General features: G+C 38.2%; 1 protein-coding gene across 1 annotated transcript in view; it reads left to right on the forward strand.

Annotated features, from left to right (window-relative positions):
* Positions 1-21,362, forward strand: part of PXDNL (peroxidasin like) — a 489,791-nt gene that overhangs the window by 303,468 nt on the left and 164,961 nt on the right. The window contains exons 5-6 of the mRNA XM_078072396.1: positions 14,715-14,786; positions 20,769-20,840. Of these exons, the coding sequence (XP_077928522.1) occupies positions 14,715-14,786; positions 20,769-20,840 (144 nt within the window). The remainder of the gene's footprint in view (positions 1-14,714; positions 14,787-20,768; positions 20,841-21,362) is intronic.

Here is a 21,362-nt window from a genome sequence, read left to right on the forward strand (position 1 = left end):
CTCATGACTCTCAAGGATTTTAGCCATGGACATGGAAGATAAAAATCTAATGAAACATCTATAATGCAATTGGATAAATGTTTAATGAATGTGTCATGAGAACATTGTTGCTGGGCATTTAATTTCTGAGTCAGCTTTCCAGAATCACTGGTATGTGTGCCGAACATTGTTTACCTCACCCTCTTTTCCTCCATGCTCTGGCTTTACCTGCAGCCTGCAATTCCTTGAATGCAGTCTGAATTGATGGACAGGTGTCCCCTACCTGTAATGGCCTTTCCCCATGTCTATCTATTTACCTAGATGCAAATTCCTACTGCCTGCCAAAATACTAATCAAACATTTTAGACTCTGCTTCCCTACTGCTCATCAGTTGTTCCGTAATCCCACATCTCTAGTGATATTCCCCTCACTAAGTTTTAAATTTCACATAAATTTTTCAGTACCAGATCATAATCCCCTAAAGGTTGGAGGCATAGCTCCTTTATTTGTGAATTACCACCTTCCAGCTTCATATCAGGCATTCAGCTAGTGCCCAATAAATGTGTTTTGAATATATAGCAATGATTGAATAAAAGCACAAATTATGCCTGGGATAGTGAGGAAAGACTACAGAAATCATAATCATGAAATTTTAACTGGGTCTCCCAGGTAGAAAAGTAGCAAGACACCTCACATGAGGTGGTAACATGAGGAAAATCGTGGGAGAGATTAGTCTGGTAGGTAAGTCCAGTAAACAGGAATGAGGGAATGGGACAGTGGCTGAGGCCATTCTGAAAATGTAGCTAAGAGTTGTGTTATCAAGCTCATCATAGTGCAGAGCCTCAAGAATTTGTCTGCAGACTGAGCTTAAGAAACTCTGGGCACATGTTGTGATGAGCACTGGGTGTTATATGTAACTAATGAATCATCAAACACTACATCAAAAACTAATGATGTACTATACAGTAGTTAACTGACCATAAAATAAATAAATAAATAAATAAATAAATAAATAAATAAATAAAAAGAAACTCTGGGCTAGCACCATGCTGTGAAGAATATTGTAAGTGAATTTTATCTTAGGTGTGTGGAGGAATAATTGGAGCAAGGAAGACTGAAGACTGGGAGCCCAGACGGGAGGCTATGTAGGGGGGTCTCCTGAGGCAAGATGGAAGCCTGGAGACAAACAAGGTAGTGGGGCTGAGGTACAGGTGGTTTCCAGAAGTGATTTCACCATCAGAACCCAACAAATCAGCTACATCCAATTTCGGTCTAGTCCTGTGAAGATTTGCCAAGAAACTGAAAGAACATTCAGTCATTCAACCAATACAGTACTCAACATATGCCAAACACTGGTCTGAGATCTACAATACTGGGTTTCTCTGGGGAATACAGTAATGAGCAAAACAAAGTCCTGGTCTCATGCTACCAATATATGACTGGAGAAACAGACAAAAGCAAACACATAGGTAAAGGATTTTAAAATGGAAACTACAGTTGAGGAATACTCTTGAGTGAGGTGCCAGCCCAAATGCAAACATTTCAAAGGCAATAAGGAACATTTTCCACATTAGGAATAAAAGATTTCAGTGTGGGTATATAATTTTTCTCCATTTTCCCAGGACAATACTTGTTGTATCTTCAGGTTCTCCACAGAGACATGGAGGGTCTTATCCAGTTGCCTGGGCTCAAATTGGGGTGACACAATGTATGTGGGCGATGGACATATTTAAGATGATGTCATTTGTTTGAATTATTGCATCTTTGGAGGTTTAGCAACCCAAATTGATTTGTGTTATCTTCCTTTATCAATCCTATGTATGAGAAAGAATTTAGAATGTACTATTGGAAGGTACAACCTAGAAGATTGGTGTATCACAAATAATTATGTTATAAATGTTTCAATGGCCAAGTCATGTGAATTTTCATAATATAGTATTAAATCTACCTGATACGGTCTCAATTTTTGCATTTGTAAAGCTTTATCCAGTGATGTTCCTTACATATGTAGAAATCTGACACTTTGTACTAGATATGAAATTAATGGCTTAAAAAGAAAGGAACAAGGTTATAATTTGGAAATATGTCACATTTGCTGACTGAACAATTGAGTCTTCTTTGCAATTTTATTCATTAACTATTTCATACAACTATCATGGCTTTTTCTTCATAACGTTTCCTATCCTATTATCTTCTATATGTTAAAAGCTTATTTACTATTCATTTGTTTCTTATGCTTCCAACTAAGATAGAAACAATGTATTCTCAATGCAATGCTAACATACCCAAGATTTCACAGCAACAAACTTCCTCAGTGAGAAAAATAGCTCTGTGTTCTTCAATTATTGTAAACTGGTCTATTCATGGTTGACAAAACTTCTGTAATCTGTATATGGCTTAAATCCAGAAATAAAGAAATAGAATAAAACCATAGCTATGGGCATAGAAAAAACAATATTCATTTATGGGAAGCTTTGGTCAATGACATTTCTAGTTCTCTCTGAGGTGTAAATCCCCAGGTGGCAATCAACCATGTCTGGAAACTGGATTTATGGGTCCAAGAGTGTGTTCCAGTCCAAAACATTTAGAGAATTATGGAATTTTAGAGTTGACAAGAATCTTGTGGAGCAAACTTAAGTCTAACTTTTACAATGTACACATTTAAAAACTGAATTTGAGCTTCTGAAGCCAATCTAAAATAAAAGGAAGCAGGCATATATGCATACAAGTAAAAATGTTGTTCTCCTAAATGTTTGTGAACAAATACATATATAGTAAATTTTTAAGTGTACTTCATCTAAAGACTTCTATTGGCTTTTGAGTAACATTTATTATAGTTTCATTTGGTTTCTTTTAGAAAAGTTTTGTTAAAGATATAGTAGTCAAATGCCATGCTTGTCTCTAGTGATAAAAAGAAATCAGTGAGGTCATATTGTTGTGTGAAGTGTAAGGACCAAGGGCAGGCCGCCCCAAGATGGGTCACTTTGGCATGAACATTATTTTGAGTTAAAAGCATTCCAAACCCAGCGGATTCAGAAAAAGCTCTTTACCTACCCCTCAATTGCCTGCTTGTACCAGGAAGAGAGCTATTGATAGAGATTCCTCTTTACCTAAGAAATGTCAACATAATAGAACAACTTTTATTTTTCAAATGCCTTCTTTTACATTCTTGCTAATGGTCTTTCTCCCCTTTGTAGCCTCAGACCCCTACCATATAACCATCATGTTGCCTGACTGTCTTTGGAATTTCCATGTCTGTGTGGATTCCCTGTACATACACTATTAAATTTGATTTTCTCCTTTAATCTGTCTCATGTCAATTTGATTCTTAGTCCAGCTGGAAGGATCTTGAAGAGTAGAGTAAATTCTTTCTCCCCAACAGAACTAAGAATAATTTTCTGGTTCTTTGTCTAGCTACTCAGATGTGCACCCTCCGTCTTTGCCCTCAGGTTCATCCCAGCGCAGCTTCTGAAGTGACTTCCACTGAGTAAGAAAGCATAAGGCTCAGGCTTAAGCACATGAAAGGCTGGCCTCTTGTGCTTTCCTCACTGTTTCCCATCTTCAGTCTTTTTCTTTTTTTTTTTTTTTAAAGATTTTATTTATTCATTTGAGACACAGAGATACGGAGAGAGAGAGAGCATGAGCAGGGGGGAGACAGAGGGAGAGGGAGAAGCAGACTCCCTGCTGAGCAGAAAGCCCGATGCGGGGCTCGATCCCAGGACCCTGGAATCATGACCTGAGCCGAAGGCAGACACCTAACCATCTGAGCCACCCAGGCGCCCCTTCAGTCTTTTTCAACTAACCTGACACTTTATGCCAAGGACTAGCTTGGAAGAACATAGCCTAACTTGGCTGAGAGCCCACTTCAGACTTTAGCCTGTATTAATCTCTCTTTTATCTCAATTTTCACCTGTTAATCTCCTTCTTGGATCCAGGTCCTTAGCATCCTGCTAGCTACAGTCCACTCTGAACAAGCCCCAGATTCCTAATGTGTCTATGAAATTGATTTCATTTGAGTGAAAACTCTGGAAGCTGAGGGAAAGGTGGGTCTTGTGTGAGGTCATGTAGGCATGCATCCTCCCAAGATTACTTTTATTTCCTCAGAATCTATCTCACATGTCTCCCTCTTTACATACTACTCTCACAAACAAATCTACACTTTATGGCCAAGATAGGCACATATTGGAATTTTTCATCCTTTTTGATTTTGATCTTTCCAGTGATTTCTGTCTTCAGCGATTTCTGCCATCTTACTTAGAAATCCCATGGTACACATTATATCAAGTTTATTCCTTACTTTTGTCTTCACAGTCAGGTGGTTTAGTTTTTGCTCTTCTCTTCAGCATATTTCTTCCCTCTACTGGGTCTAAATTTGTTGCTTTCTTTCCTTCACAGCATGAGCTCTGAATTTCTACATTATGCTGCTTTTATCTGAAATACTCTATACTTTTTCCACTTTAAAAGTTTTAGTAGATGTATAAATTGTGCATAATACCCCATTTAGGAGATTTTATGGAAGTGATCTCAGAAGGAGCCATCTGACCCAATGAATATTGTCCACTGTGACAATGTCGTAAAATTATGGTGCATGAAGGAAATGTGAGATCATGTCATTATTAGCTTGGGTTTAAATTCGACTAAAGTATTTTAGCAGGTAACTTGGGTAGGTGACGGAGCATTTAGAACTTGGAAGAAATATAATAAATGCAGTATGCTGGGGAAGAGGACATCTACTTTTTCCCCTTCTCGTGTTTCTCAAACATTTCTTCTCAAGCTTACTGTATCCTTAACAAGGGAGTGTTGCATCTCCATTATAGGCATTTCTCCCCTTTCCTTTGTGCCTTCCCACAGAAAAGGGAGGAGCAAATTTAGTGGGTTGGTGATTGATATTCCTGAACCAGAGTCACTCTGTGGTGACCCACAGTGATGGCTGGGCCAGCCATGCTCTTTCTGTCCTGTGTGCAGCTGGCCAGCAATCTGGTTGCTAAGTGGCTTTGGCATGGTCTCCAGTCCTGGGGATATCTGAAAATAAGCTTGAGAAGGAGGACCCTATGATTTAGATTTGGAAGCAGGCAGTAAAAGGCTCTGCTTTGGCCTCAGGACTAAACCAAGTTGTCCATTCCAGTTTTTCGAAAAAACTCTGTATTGGGAGTCACAGAATGCTGGTACACACTAATAACAGCTTCTCAATTGGCTCTTGACCCTCATCTATGTTGTATGAGGGATAGGGGTATGGGTGTAAGCCTTGGCCAAAAAGTCCCTATGCCAAGCCCTTGTCTAAAGTTCTAAATCTTATGGATTTTCTCTGCCTCCTGTGCCTTCTACTTCTAATCAGATGCCATGGACATCTGCCACCTGCCAGGAAAGTGCTGGGTATTTTTGTATGATCTGCAGTCTTCAGCCACCTTCAAATGAGGCATCATTAGCTCCATCTTGCAGAGAAGCGAGTGCTTTTTCCCAATGGCAAAGAGTAAGGGGGCAAGTAAGGAGGTGAGTACAGGCTCCCATGTCCAAAGCTTGCCGTCTTCCATTGAACCACCCTGTCCCTGTATAAGGCCTATGGTGACTGGTGGGTTTTCTCTTGGGTTGTCCCCTGCATCACATTACACTTGCTGCCAGTTCATCCCAGGCCCCTCATTTCTTCATTTCTACACCACTATGAAAGCCTCAAGTTTCATCCCTTGTTCTGTTCCATTGTAATACCTTTGGCCAGATTGTGCCACTAAATTGCAACACTGATATCAATTCCCTACCATTGAACGTTTTAATTACTACCTAAAATAAGTACAAATCTATCAGGGAAGACAACCTATCAGGAGAGACAAACCATAAAAATAATAAATAATATATTGTATAGAATTATGTAGGTCTATGGCAAATATTTAAAAATATATTTATGTATATGAGCAAAAACAGGGAAGGGAGGGGGCTTAGCAGTGCCAAATTACAGCAGTGGCTGTAATTTGAAACAGGAGGCCTCATTGAGGAGGTGCATTTGAGTCAAGACTTGAACTCAGGAAGGAAATAGGCTTGTGTATGCCTGAGGGAGGCACAGAGCAGGCAAAGGGACAGCCCTTACAAACACCATAAGCTAGGAGTGTGCCTGGAATGTCAGAGGGTTAGCTTGGATGCTGATGTGGCCAGAGCAAAGAGACAGGCTCAGTTAGCGCAGGATATTGCAGATCAAAAGAGTGGATTTGCTTTGTATTGTGAGTGATTTGCTTTTTGTTCTGAGTGAACACTGCAGGGGTTTGAAGAAAGAGGTGGCAGGATTGATCTGACAGGTTTTAAAATGATTACTGTGACTTCTGCATTTTCTGTCTTCTTTTGACTTCCCTGTTGACAACAGACTTAGGCCAGGAAGGGATAAGCAGGGAGTAGTCAGGAAGCCCTTGGTATAAACCAGGCCAGAGACAGTGATGCCTCTGTTATACTTTGTAGTAGTCTAGGTTTTACCTGGGTGCACTTCCTATTGAAAATCACCACTTGGATGCAGGATTTAGAGAAAGGAAGAAGTCAATGATGTTCTCAAGATTTTTGGCCTAAGCAACTAGAAGAAAGGGCCATCAGCTGAGATGGAGGAGGCTGCGGGTGGAATGGGTTATGGAGGGATAATCAGGATGGCAGATTTGCACATAAGTTCTAGAAGTCTACTGGACAGCCAAGGTAGCATATGAGGTAGGTAGCGGGCTTGGAGGCAGGAGTGTGAGAGAGTAGTCTGGCCTGGTTGTGCAGCTCGGCTGTCACTGGCCTACAGAAAGTATTCACAGTCACAAGACTGGAAACAGCAAAGGGATTGAGAAGGAGCAGCCCTTTAGCAGAAGAAAAACCAGTGTGGAAAGTATATTGAGGAGGAGGGAGTCACCAAGAGGCTCAAATGTTGAAAAGTCAAATTTCAACACCAGCTCTAGCAGTGACAATACCAATGTACTGAACTTATCTTGCTTGCTGTAGCGACAGTTCAAAATGTGCTCCTCTGTCTTTATTTCATACATTTCTCTGGCATTTCAGAGTTACCTTTGCCTTTTACCTTAAGGAGGAAAATTGAGGGCAAAGAGCCATCTCACTCGCTTTCCTGGCTACCAAGAGACTGTCATAAATTGTTCCCAGCCTGTTTCACTGGGTCACTTTCTCACCTCCTGCTTAAAGTGACACCTTTCAATTATGCACTGGTACCATTCAATCCCTTCCCTCCTCTGTAGGGTCTTCCTTAACTTACTTTAGTTCTCTCCTCTTCTCTGGCACCCTTTTAATTGCTTCTTACCATTTTGTTTTTCCTGGGCTCTGGAGTATCTCTTCTACTCTTCAGTCTTTCAGTCTGTACTCCATACAGCATCCAAAGTCACCACCACTCTTCTCTGCTTAAAAATCAAGCCAGGCTTTTATCACTATATTATACACCTGAAACTAATATAACAGTGTAAAAAAAATTTATGTATATGTATAAGTATATGTATAAGTACATTATAAGTATATGTATATGTATTTCCCTATCTCTGAATCTCTAGCTCAGCATTTATTGACAGGAAGGGCCAGGTACTGTTGTGGGGGCTATCCTGTGTTGTAGGATGTGGAGCAACAGTCCTGGCCTCTTACCGTTGGGTGCCTATAGCAGCCCTACCCCAAGTTGTGACAAACAAAAATCTTCACAGATTGCCAAATATCCCCCAGGGTGGGCAAAAGCACCCTAAGCTGGAAAACACTGATCTAGCTCGTATCTCTCTCTAGCTAACTTCCAATCTTTTGTTCAGATTGTTACCAGAATAATGTTTCTAAAATAAAAAAAATTTCATTAAGGAATTCCATTTCTTTAAATCTTGTATCCTGATCACTTTTAGGATCAAGTTCAAACTTCCTTGCTGAGCTTCTTGACTTCTGCAGGCACGGATGCCTCTGTCCAACTACTTCCATTCTGTAAAAGAGCCATGTGCTTTTATGCCTCTGTGCTTCACATATACTTGTCTTTCCACTTCCTAAACTGCCTTTCTTCTTTTATATCTAGGTAAGTACAGCTTGTCCGTAAAAATTAGTTAACGAATCCTATTTTCTGCACAACTTTTCTTTACCTTTAAATCTGGTTTAGATCCTTCATACTCTCATGGCTTTCCTTGCATACATTATCATAATACACAGCCTGTGGTCATTGATTTCTTATCTTTTACCTCTAACCAGACTCAAATCTCTGAGAAGGTCAAGGATCTTGTCTTACACTACAAAGGAACTCAATAGAGCCTATTAATGTTTTAATATGCTAAAGGATCACAGAGGAGTAAAGTTACTTTTGACATGAAGTCCTTATTGGAGAAAATACTATTTGAATTGCATCTAAATGGATGAGAAAACATTTTAAACACAGACACTAGTTTTAAAAAAGGGGGATTCAGAGATAGGGAAATAAAAATTTGGTTAGAGGGTGGTTAGACTCATGTGAGAGATGAGGGAAGTCACAAGTTGGCACTAGATCTTGGGAAACCTTGAATTCTAGCAGAAGACAATGGGGGAGATATTAAGGATCCTAATAAGGGACCAGTTTAGTCAACACTTTTTTCTGAAATAGCTATCAGATAATTCAATATGGCAGATTGAAAAGAAAAGGCTTGGTTTGGAAGGTCCATTTATCTATAGCTATTAGTTCAGGTGAAAAGAAATAAAGACTGGAATTGGATTATACCTAAACTATTTTAGAAACACGACTTTTTCCATAAGTATTCTAATTTATGATTGAAAAACTTTTTGAGGAGTCAAGCTTGTACAATATAAATTTTAGCTGGTTTTAACTGTTTAAGAATAAATATAATCCTTTGTATAATAGATTTTGGTAGAATACACTATTGACTTCAGCACAGCATCCAAATAAGATACTAGAAAGCTTTTCTCTTGAACCTAATGGATTATGGTAATTCAGTCATTTTTTCCTTTAAAATTAGTTAAAATAATTTACTGTGCTCTGAAATGAAGATCTCTATTCAAATGCTTAATTAACTCCTAAACTGTATGAATAATTTATTGTTCTAAAAGATCATTCCTACTTGCTATTGTGCAATGAAGCTAGAAAATGCATATTTTAATCTCATCGGATTTGTATGGATAGTTGGAGTCACAATGGTGCATCCAGCATGCAAAAATTCTTTGGTGAATATGGAGGCAGGGCACAGTAGATCTCCAAGTCAGCTGTCACCTCAGTGTTGCCTTCTCTGAGGTCTGTTTTATGTGCAGGATTGTTGAGAACTTATTTTAAACATCTCCTCAGTCATCCCAATTCATATTTCCTTAGCTTATGTTTTACATAGACACATGCAAAGGGTTCGGTGCATTGAACTTATATTCTTTTTTGATTGTGCAGTTAGGTACAGATAAATATAGTGTTCTTCTTCCCATCTCTGCTCTTACATTAGAGTGGGGTTGCCAAGGTGATGGTACAGCACAATGGATTTGTTTTTATGTGGCTCAGTGAGTTCACACTAAAAGCTAAATCAATACCAGCAACTTCTCTCCCTGAGAACCATTCTTTCTCTGTTATTTTTGTTGTCATTCTCTGGCCACATGTTCTTGTTCTGCATGTTTTATAAAACTTGGGAAGATTTTTGTCCTCATTTGGGTGGGCTAATTACCTGGGGCTGGCTGTGTAAGTCAATATTTACTCAGGTAAGAGCTGTCAAATATGTTGTCCATGCTCACACAAAAAACCTGTGATTGTAAAAACATCTCTTTGGAATGAGATTGATTCCGAAAGCCCCAGGAATTTGCTAGATGTCCTTCAGGTTTGTTGCGCCTAATAAGGTTTTAGGAAATGCAATTAAACATACATTATTACAGATCTCACAAAAGTCAGGGTTAATGTCAAAATTTGTTGTGATTCTTCCCCAAGAAAATGCTGTGCCCTTTAGGATGCTGAGCCAATATTAATACAGAAAGTTTTCATTAAGATTCATAAGCCCATCTTTTGTTTCATATACCATAGAATGTGCTAAGGGTACAATGTTTTAGCTTTTTCTTTGCAAAGGCAATGACTGTGTAAAGATACTGGCTGGTCATTTGTTCTTTCAGTGATCAACTATATATTGAGTATCTATCTATCCATTAAGCCTGTGCTAGGAAACTGGGATTTTTGGAAATGAACTTAAACCCCGTATGGTCTCTGTCTTCATGGAACTTAAGAGTCTAGTTAGGGAAGATAGACATGGTTCGAACAACCACTCAAACTAGTATAAAATTGCAACTATGCAGTGCAATGAAAGGCTTAATAGGGGATTTGACAAGGAGCTCAGGAAAGGCTTCCTGAAGGAAATAACACAGTTGAGATCTAAACACCAAGTAGGAATTCAAGCAAAATGAGGAGGGGAAGGTTATCAGGCTGAGAAGACAACTGCATGAAGACCCCTGTGGGCAAGAGTATGGCAAATATAAGAGCCTGGGAGAAGGCAAGAGTGCTGGGATTGAGGTGGTGAAGGAGAACAAGATAAAAGGGGAGGCTGGAAAAACATTTTCAGGTAAGATCATGAAGGGACTTGGCTTTGTAGAGAACTTTATCTTTGTTCTTATACAAATTGAAAACATTTAAGGGTTTTAATACTTCCTATATTGCAGTACCTAAGGGCATGCCTTGGTCCAGTGCAGAGGTAGTGGAAAAAGGAGGATGGAATAAATTCAAGAGATATTTAGAAGGTAAAGTCAAAAGAATTTGGAGTTGGATAGGATATAGGGAGTGAGGGAGGAAGACTCATTGCTAGTTTTCTGACTTCACACATTGGTATGTAATGGTTCCATTGAGACAGGCAACAGCACAGGAGAGCAGGTATGGTGGAGGGAAATTATGAGCTGGGCCTCAGGCATACTGGGTTTGAGATACCTTTGTGACATCCAGAGGATATGTAAGAAGCTAGATGTATGAATCTAGGTCTTAGAGGTACATCTGAAGATGTAATTTGTAAGCCTTCTAGGTAGAGATGATTGGAGTCATCGGTGTAGATGAAATCATCTAGGGAGGCTGTGTTTGACTAAATATGAAATGACAGTGGGATAATTTTCTTCCTTCAACATATGAAGAGATAGCTACTGATTTATTTGTGTCTAAATGTCTTGAAATGATTCAAAACAGAATTCCAATCTTTTCAAGTGATCATTCACATTTATCTACCTAGCAATAGGTACCTGAAAATGTCAGAAATTTCAAGAGCCCAGTAAAAGTAAGGTTACAGGAGAGGATAGGCTTGCTATGTTACGAAGTTGAGAAGAGAGTAAAAAAATCAAACCTAAATCCCTCTTTATTTGACTGGGCTAAAGCCACGGCATGAATCAAATCAGCCCAACAACACATTATACTGCTTTGAATTGGGTTAAAGTAAAAAAAAAAAATTTTTCATTTTGTTAGGAAATTTGTCAAATCATATAGACAAAAAGCTACAATCAAACAGAACTCTCTGGGTTGTCTTATTTCCCTGCTAGGAACAAAATCTACTTTTGTGCATTGTTCACATTTATTAGTAGTGAATTCAAATACTAGTTGCTTATCCTACCATGTAGTATATTAGATTAAAGTTCAGTAGAAAGTATTTGACCTGGAAGTTTCACCCTGGATGAGTTTAGAATTTGGGAGATTTGTTCTTGGGAAGCATTCCTCGAATGCAGAATAAACAGGGCTGTGATTAGTAGGTTCTCAGTATGTGCGTGTTGGAAAAGATTATGCATTTCTTATGAATTACTAAGCATCAACTGCAAAGTACAGAATATTTAAATGTAAAAATCAATATTTTAAAAATTCTTTAGTTATTGTGCAGTACAAATCACAAAATTTATTGACAAAAAATATAATTGTAGATTAGTCCTTAACATCACAGTAGCTATGATATTGAACAAAATATTGTATGCTATTGTAACCCTTAGATTGTCTTCTGGCCCTGATTTTAGTTGACTCAGTGATTTAGTTGACTCTCAACAGAAAGCTCTGCTCATACCTGGATACCGGCGCAAGCTCTTCAGAATGCCAATGGGAAGTGTTTCTGCTAAACTCCAGGTTTTATGCGGCAAAAATTCTAATAAAGAAATTGTTCACAAGAAGTTTAAAAGATAGGAAGGAGGGAAAACAAGGGCTTAGCTCATTCATAAACTAGAGTACTCATTTCTAAAATCTGAAATTTGGCATTCAAGTGGCTAAATGACAGACCTTGGCTTGTGACCTTTTTTCCTGTGGCTTGTTAGGTTGTTCCAGGAATCGGAATATGATACTTTCCCTCAGTTAAGGACGCTACACCTTCCAGGAGAGGAAGGCACTAATGTAGTGGGATTGGCTGCCATGCATGCTGAGAAGTAGCCTCCAGTGGTGTCTGTAAGCATGGGTTTTGCTCGATGCGTAGCTTGGATTTATTACTGATCAGCTCTTGAGTTCTCCACGTGGAGCAGACATTTCCCTACCTGAGAAAGGCTTTGCTCCTGACATTGTTGGATCAGGTCTCACTAGATCATCTGTGTGTGCTCTGCCTGTCTGCTGATCTGTGTGCAGCCACTCACTTTGCCACCAGACAGACTGTGGACTCAGGTGATAAGAAAAAACAAACATCTGCATAAACTGAATCTTGATCCCGGCAATTAGAAGCTGCACAAAATTGAGCAAGTACCTTAACCTCTTTATAACACATTTTTCCCACTTAAATAATAGGGGTATTTATAGAACTCATCTCACAGCATAGTTGTGAGGATTAAAAATGACTAAATGCATGTAAAGTACACAGAACAATAGTGTTTGGTGTTGTTGCTGTTATTATTATTTAGTTCATGCTAAATTTGGAGCCCTAATCAGCATTTATTCATAGTCATCATGAAGTGTCTTTTTGCACTCTACATTAGTAAGCATGGAATTCCAACGATGCAATGCATTTCACTTGGAAAGAAAAATCCTGTAATTGGCCTCTTTCCAAATCTTTCTTCAGTGTAATCACTGAAGCTCCTCTCTCTTCCTTCCTTCCTCCCACACTTGGTCTTACCCTGAATATCCCATTCCCGTCCCTTCTGTCTTGAACTCTTCCACGCTCTACCTCCTCCACTGTGTGCTAGACCAATTACAGAAGTAATGATTTTTAGAGGGCAGTGTGTGGTATGTGTGAGTGTGTATGTGTAATATAAAGAACAAAGTTGTTTTATGCAAACATTAAGGCAATTATATCTTACACAGTGTCATTGTTGTAGCTTTTATAATTAGTAGAACCCTTGGAAGGAATGTTGTGACCATCAGCCAGGATACCAAATTTCAGAGAGTGGGAAGGTGCAGTACTGCCTCCAGGATCCAACTTAACACAGTCTGAAATTATCATTCCTTTCCAACTACATCCTTTTTATCGTAATTATTATGCTTTTGCACTGATGTCTGAAGTGCTCATCCTGTAATAATGATTTTATAAGAAAGGAGCCTATGAAGGAGAGGTGTTTCTTTTCCTTAAAATGTTTTTATTTTTTCTTTCAAAAGTAGTTCTAATTGTGGGTAAATAAATATATTTAATGTAAACATATAAAAAATAAAGCTTCTCTTCTTGTGTCCTCACTTTAAGTCAAATAACTTTCTGTTGACTAAGTCAAGTGCAATTATTGTGTTCTTCTGTTTGGACATAATTCAATGTGAAACTTGGTCTGTCCTTTCTCATGGTGAATTTTATGTTTGAGGTGCTTTCTGCAGACAGTTCACTATAGACTGCTGGATGTGACTGTTGGTTTCATTTCAGTGATTTTGACAAAACTGTGTTTAGAAGTCAGGTGCAAGGTGGATATTTAAATTTTTGTAGAGAAGTATGTAGCCTTAGCAGTGGATCTAAGATTTGCTCTGCTCAGCCCTGTGCTTTGAAGCCATGTTTCTCCATTTCATCACAGAATTTCTGAGAGAAAGGGAAATCTTTCTGTCTTCAGTTGTGCTGCTTGTTACTTCAAGAGAAGCCTTTCTGAAATGGCAGCTTTGGAAGTATCCCCTGGATTGATTGCATAGGGGGTTGCCAAGGACTGAAAAGGTCTAGTTCTAAATGGATTAAAACAAGAAACATTACTTTGTATATACCCTCAGGCATAATTAATTCACTTCAAATATTCATCACATTATATAAAATATGTCATTTTTTTCTCTTCTCTAGACAGGAACATTCCCTCTATCTTAAAATGTAATAAGCATGTGGTCACTTGTAATGTGTCTTATTATGATTCCAGTCTTATTATTCTAGCTTCATTTTAAAAAATGTTAATAAGTGGGGGTGTCTGGATGGCTCAGTTGGTTAAGTGTCTGCCTTAGGCTCAGGTCATGATCTCAGGGTCCTGGGATCGAGCCCCGAGTTGGGCTCCCTGCTCAGTGGGGAGTCTGCTTCTCCCTCTTCCCCTCCCCCTGCTTGTGCTCTCTCTCTCTCTCTTTCTCTCTCTCTCACATGCTCTCTCTTAAATAAATAAATAAATAAATAAATAAATAAATAAATAAAATCTTCAAAAAAATTTTAATGAGTTGAAGAGTAACTTCACCAACCATGTAGTATCTTTCTACTCAAGAGCACTACCTAAGAGAAGAGGTGATATTGAGTTACTGCTTCTGGATGTGCTTCATGTTGGTTCCCTGTTGGAACATCAGGTTTTAGACCCAGGACTATAAAGAACAGAGGGAACTTGAAATACTTCAGAGCTGAATTTCAGCTGAAGCTATTGTTAATTCCTCAAACGTTTTATTTTACTCACCAGCACAAGAAATAACCAGCTCATTTTGTGCCTTCCAGGTATATTCATTTCAACCAAATAGAAACACTACAGCCAGAGACATTTGGAGACCTTCTGAAATTAGAGCGACTGTAAGTGTTGACTCTCTCGACTTCCTTTGCTTCTGCTTTACTTCTTCTGTTTATACAATGTATTGACTGCCCTGGAGATCAGGTGTAAGCCTAAGAAGCAAAGTCTGCACCTTTGTACTATAAGTTAGAGTTACTGTAAGCCATTCTATAGTTTGAAATCAATGGAGAAAAGACCAGTAACCCAATTAAAAATAGGACAAAAGCAATGAGCATTTCAAGGAGGTAAAACTACTTTGCAAACTTATGGCAGAATCTACCACAATTAACTATACACATCCCCTATGACCTATCCATCAGTTCCACTTCTAGTTATAGACACAGCAGACGTGCACATGTATGCATGTGCACCAGAGCGTGTTCTAGGGTGTTTATGGCATAATCACCTCTAACAGCTCCACTGTAGAGCTACTCAAGCATCCAACAACAAAAGAAGAGAAATAAGTTGCTGCATGTTCATACAACAGAAGACCATACAGCACATACGAATCTCAGAAACATTTTGAGCAAAAAAAATCCAAACATTGAAAATTGCATAGTTTGATTTTGTTTTTTGAATTCAGAAACAGTAATAACATGTGTAATAGCTAGAAGTTAGACAGTGGTTACCTTTGGAGAGAAGGAGGTGATAGGGAACAGCAGGAGGGAGCTTCTGCAGTCCTGGCAGTTTTGTCTTTTTCTGTTTTCCCAGCTGCATTCACTTTCAGGAAAGTCATTATGCTTATAGCATGATGTGTGTACTTTTCTAGATGAATGTTATATTTAATAAGCTCATTAAATAAGAATGACAAACCAGAAGGACACTTGGACAGCCTCCTTTTGTGTTGTCTTTTATCGGATGAAAATACTTTATCCCTTCATTTCCTCGATTACCTTATATTAACAAATTAACTGTGATTTTAGCAGAAGATACAGATTTTTTTTATGAAGAGAAAGAAAGTGCATAATGATACATCATTCTAAACTTAATCAGGAATCAGTTTGAATTAAAATATATCTGAAAAGAAATTGTAATTAGGAGTCTGTAGGTTTTGAAAATGATGCCCTTTCATATTGATACACGAAATAGACCAGTAAAATTAAAAGATATAAAGAGCTAATCAACCACTTTCCCATGCCATCACTCCAAACTTATCTGCATATAGAAGTATGGGCATTGTAATGAATAAAATTGCATTGTTTAGATTTGTGTGCTTGCTTTGCTGAAGGTATGTAATGGAGGAGGGAACTATACCCATTTCCTGCTCCACCAGCCTTGAGCAGTGAGTTCCACCTTTGGCAAATTCAAGACTTAACATTACGATGACTAATAAGTTCAAAGAACTTAAGCCACTGACTTTAATGTTGGGGAAAGTTTTGCTGATGAATAAGCATTGCTTTCCTCCATTGAAAACTGGGAAGGGGAGATTCCTGCTCCCCAAAGGAGAGCCCCAATGGCAGTGATGGCATCTCCTACCTTTTGGAGGAGGCTGTTATCTTAGGATCCATGAAAAAGTAGGAAACTGACCAAGAAAAAAGGCTTTAACTTCTCATTTCCTCCCTATTATGTAAATAAAAACTATATATACATATTTCTTGAAAGATTTCTGAATATATTAATCACAACGTGTTTTTGTTATGTTTCTCTTTTTTTAGTTCTTTGAATTCTCCTGCTTCTTCTGGAGTTGGTTTTTCTTTGTTTTGTCTTGTTCTTTCTTTGCCATGGTCCTGATTAAGCTCCTGTGCCTTGTGATCCTTGGTATTTATCCTTGAAAATATTGGGTTGGAGGTCTAAGTGGCTCCTGTTCCCTTGTAGGTATGTCTGTTTTCTTCCAAAATTTTCCCATTAGAGGGAATTTTAGTTTGGACAGTTGGGTGGGAAAATGGCAGATTTCTCCGAGAAAATACTAGAATGTGAAAGGAAAGGTTTCCTCTTCAGTTGCTGCTCTGCACAAAATCTGTTACTTTTCTTTGTCAATTTTTAAAATTTCTTTAGAGAAAAACCTGTAAAAATAATAAGAAATATATATATGTAATTTTTTTTCCTCTTAGCATTTAGCAGCAGCTACAAATTAATTACATTTCTCCATCCATATGTTCAGTAAACCCCATTTCCCATCCTGTCCCTCTACTCCGTTTGGTGTCTTGGGTCCCAAACAATCAGATTGTTCCTGCTTCATATATTCTCTGGGCTTCTGCTTTTTCTGTTTCATCTTCCAACCCTCTTCCATACATTTTGTATGTTTCCAGAGTTCACTGAAATCTCTTATTTGTTGATGACCTTATGCATTCTGTCCTCTTGATTGTTATGGGTTTATTTATTGTATTGACCATCTGGGCTATTTCAGTTGACTTCTGAAAGAGAATGAGGCAAATTTGCATGCCTCGTTCACTATTTTGAGTAAGAATTCTTCTCTCTCTAACTTTGAAGTATGTTTGTTGAAATAATATTTTAAATATTAAAATTAAATTATTTTAATTAAGGTATTTCTCAATCTATACAAATTCAGCATGACTTTGGAACCGCACATCCTCAAGTGATGTGCATTCAGCAAAGCAGCAACAGTATCTAGAATAGTTCTTTACTTATAGGCTTTGATAAAAGCCCTCATGTAGTGTATTCATAAATGTCAACCCCTACCACTTGTGTGGAATGTTCTTTTCACTGGATGCATGATGCCAATACAAGCCAGTGAAGACTTGCATCTTCATCTTTCCTATGAAGAGAAGAATTTGAAAATCCTGGCCCTTTACCAAACTTAGATTTTTTTCCAGTCAATAAGCCTTATCGCTAAACAATCAATCATAAACTATTTATTATTACATCACCAAGCAAAAGAATCTATACACTTTTGGTGAAACCACCTGGGTTAAAATGTTCAAGCTGAAAATTTAAAGCTTGATGCATAGGCAGAAAATTGCAGTAATGCCTGTTAAAGTATACAAAATTCTGACTTTTTGACTAATAATTTGTGGTTGGTATCAAAGAACCTGATAACTATGCCATTTCTCCCCAGTGCCACTTGCAAACTGCAAAGTGGTGAGACTATGGACATGCTTTATAAAGCTGGATCCCTGTATTTATTTTTTATATGCTGACTGAACTCAGCAAGCTATAGTTTGTATATTGCATGGTTTTTCTTTTAGAATCTTTAATGAATCTCTCTTTAAAAAATGGGAAAAATAGGGCACCTGGGTGGCTCAGTCGTTAAGCGTCTGCCTTCGGCTCAGGTCATGATCCCAGCGTCCTGGGATCGAGCCCCACGTCCGGCTCCCTGCTCAGCAGGAAGCCTACTTCTCCCTCTCTCTCTATCCCTCCCCCTGCTTGTGCTCTTTCTTTCTCAAATAAATTTTTAAAAATCTTAAAAAAAAAAAAAGGGAAAAATATATCAAGAGGAAGAAAACTTTGGTATTCTGTAGCCATAAAGAACATTCATGGTGACTAAGAATACATTTAGTTTTATTGGTTTGGGGAGAATACCAGCTTGAAACAACATCCCATGGAGCAGCAGGGACTGGCATCGAGTCAACCAGCCTGGAAATGTCTTCTTTATCAGGCATGCACCTCACTACACGAAGGTTCTTTCAAGAAGCTTTCTCAAAGTATAGGATCTGAATATGAGGTTTTCTCTTCTTCTTAGAAGTCTCTTGGATTTCCAGTGTATATATCTTGAAATGCTAACCTAAATTTCAGGCAGAAGATACGCTTTTCTCTCCTCAGAACATTAATGTTGAAAAAACTCATGCATGCCTGGTTTCTTTGATAACTTGTATATTTCTGTCACAAGAAAGAGATCAGTCTTTGTATCAATTTCGGTGCAATGGATACTGCTAATTTTCTTTTTAACCAAATATCTTTGACAGAAAACATTAGCAGCAAATAATTATTATATGAACTTTCCAATACAGGAAGAGGTGCTTTTTAGGTCTTGTTGGGAGTAAAGCAATCAAAGTGATACTTCTACAAGCAGAATTCAACAAATAGTCAGCAGAAGCATTTTGAAGATTAACTTCACAAAACTTGGAAAGAAGAAAGAGAAAAAAGGAAGCATAGGCACGCATTTTTGCACCCCTCCTGAAGAGGACCACAGAAATACTACTACTGTTTTAATGTTGTCACTGATATAGTAATCTAGAAGATAAATAATAACTATTATAATAATAAGCTCATTTTATGGACAGAAGAATTGAGGTTTAGAGAGATTAATCTACTTGAAAACAAATAGTTATAGAAATAACAAGTAGCAATAGTATCTGATTTGGGAACCCCAATAATATGTATGATATAAACTAATATTGAAATAACATTAATTTGGACATTTTGTCACCGTACAAAATGAAAGAAAATTTTTGCCAATGATTTTTCAAGATTTACATACCTTGCTTCAAAATCTGTGGTGATGACAATGTTATGCTTTTTTCTTGATTTATTTTGCCTGTTAAACAATTCTGGTCTACTTGGCTTGGAAAATAGATAACATCTTTCAATCTCCGGTTATTGGTGTAATTTCCAGCCTTTTAAATATGTTAAGAGATGATCAGCAGCATTTTTACTGTTATCACCCTGGACTCTACTAGTTGTAAAATAATGAAATAAGCTTGTAGTCCAGCAAAAAAACACATGAATAAGTTATCCAAATTATGTGGCTTTCCCCGAGGTTCAGCTGCAATGTACTACAAGCTACTTCTTCATTATTAAATTCTATTCCAATATCTCCTGAGATATGGATATGGGTTAGGACTTGTGGGGAATGAGAATTACTGTGTGACTTCTGTCTGTACACCCATCTTAACCTAACTGTTCACTGTTTCTTCTCTAGTCATTGCTTCTGAGTTTGGTGAATTGGGTGGAGCTGGGGATAATGGGTATAAGGAACTAAAATAGTAAGGACCAGGAAAAATTATATCTACTCAGATGTGCATCAAATTCCAAAGCCATAAAAATATTTTGACTCCTGCTGACACCCCATTACCTTAATCCCTAGTGGATAATAAAATAGTTAAAATTAAGCTAAAACCATACATTGCTAGGAAAACATGGTCAGATAATCTTATTTAATTTTGAGATGGGGCACTGGTCATGAATTAGGACTCAGAGGGAGGCTGGATGTAGCTAATTGTTAACATTTTCTACACATTATTTGGTTATTTATGCTCATAATTAGGCTCAAAACCACAGTCTCTAGAAATAAATGGCATGGAGCTTTCCTCTGTGTCGCAGACTACTGTTATGTCGTCTCTTCATACATGTGCTCTTTGTTGAATATGCGTTCAGCGGTGCTAGTGAGCAGATGAGCCCTAGCTAGTTATTTGCTAGTCATAGTTTCTCTCGTCACAGTGGGAAGAAGTGGTATGGCCAGGGCAGCGCTCAGGGAACCCAAACCAGTGCAGGACCGACCGGGTGGAAGGAGGGGTAGAGATACTGTGGCCTGGGCCTCCTCCATGAGCAACAGAGCCTGGGGATGTGCTTCTCCGTGATCTGCCTGGAGTGGGGGATGTGCGCATGGACTTGAAAGGGAACAGGCAAATGGTTGGCTGAGCCAGGGACCACAGCAGCACCAAATGGAACTGTCTTTTAGCAAAACTGTTGCTGGCCAGTAAGTGAAAATAGACAAAGGGTTGCCATCCGCAGGATCCAGTTATTCATGGTTCTCTTGCAGGCTGCTGCAGTCATACATTATTGTGCCATTCTTTTTAATGAATACATTCTCTACCTTGATTTCCTATGTGTTTAGACTTATTTCTGTGATTTTTATTCTTAGCATTTGTAATCTCTAACTAAATAAAACCAAAAATTAAAAAAAAAAAACATGGATGAGAATACACATGCATGTAAATTTTAAGACCGTGCTTGCATAAATGACACTCTGTTTTGTATTTGCCCTCTCTCACACTGAAATACTTTTTTAAAAAATGTATTTGGATTCACAATTCCAATTTTTTTTTTTAAAGTCTCCCAAAGCATCATTACTGTGTTGTGATTCAAAGTTAGCTTTTGTTTTTCAGGTTTTTGCATAACAACAAATTATCTAAAATCCCGGCTGGGAGCTTTTCTCATCTGGATTCATTAAAGAGACTGTAAGTGAAAGCAAGCGCACAGACACAAAAACCTTATGATTTTCCCCCAAATAAATAAATCCCAAGCAATGATTTGCCTTTGTCTCCTTTGGCCGTGGAAGATCATTGCAATTCTAACGTGTAAGGGAGAAAATGGTTTCGTTAACCGTAGAGCGATAGAGGACGCAGTCTACTGAGCTTTCATGTATTCTCTTAGAAGTGACATTCAAAAGGAATATTGAAGATAGAATTTTCCTCGGTTCTCAGTAATTTCCTTGCTGGTCAAATCTAAAGACTCCCAAGACTTCCTTTTCCTTTAACTTTTATTTAAAAAGAGATGTGAGAAGTTCTGAAGAAAGTCTAACTCCTCCGGCCAGGCTTCAGAAGTTTTCCCTCGTTGTACATATGGTTACTGGTAGAGTTCATTTCTTCCCACACTAAACAATTCAGAGCGAACCTCCCAATCCTGTTTGAGCCTCCAGCTGCCTCGCTTTTCTCTCTGCCTGTGTGAATAACTCGCCTTTACCCTGATCTGTCTCTTCA

The sequence above is a fragment of the Halichoerus grypus genome, chromosome 5 (genome assembly GCF_964656455.1).
Source record: "Halichoerus grypus chromosome 5, mHalGry1.hap1.1, whole genome shotgun sequence".
Lineage (NCBI taxonomy): Eukaryota > Metazoa > Chordata > Mammalia > Carnivora > Phocidae > Halichoerus > Halichoerus grypus.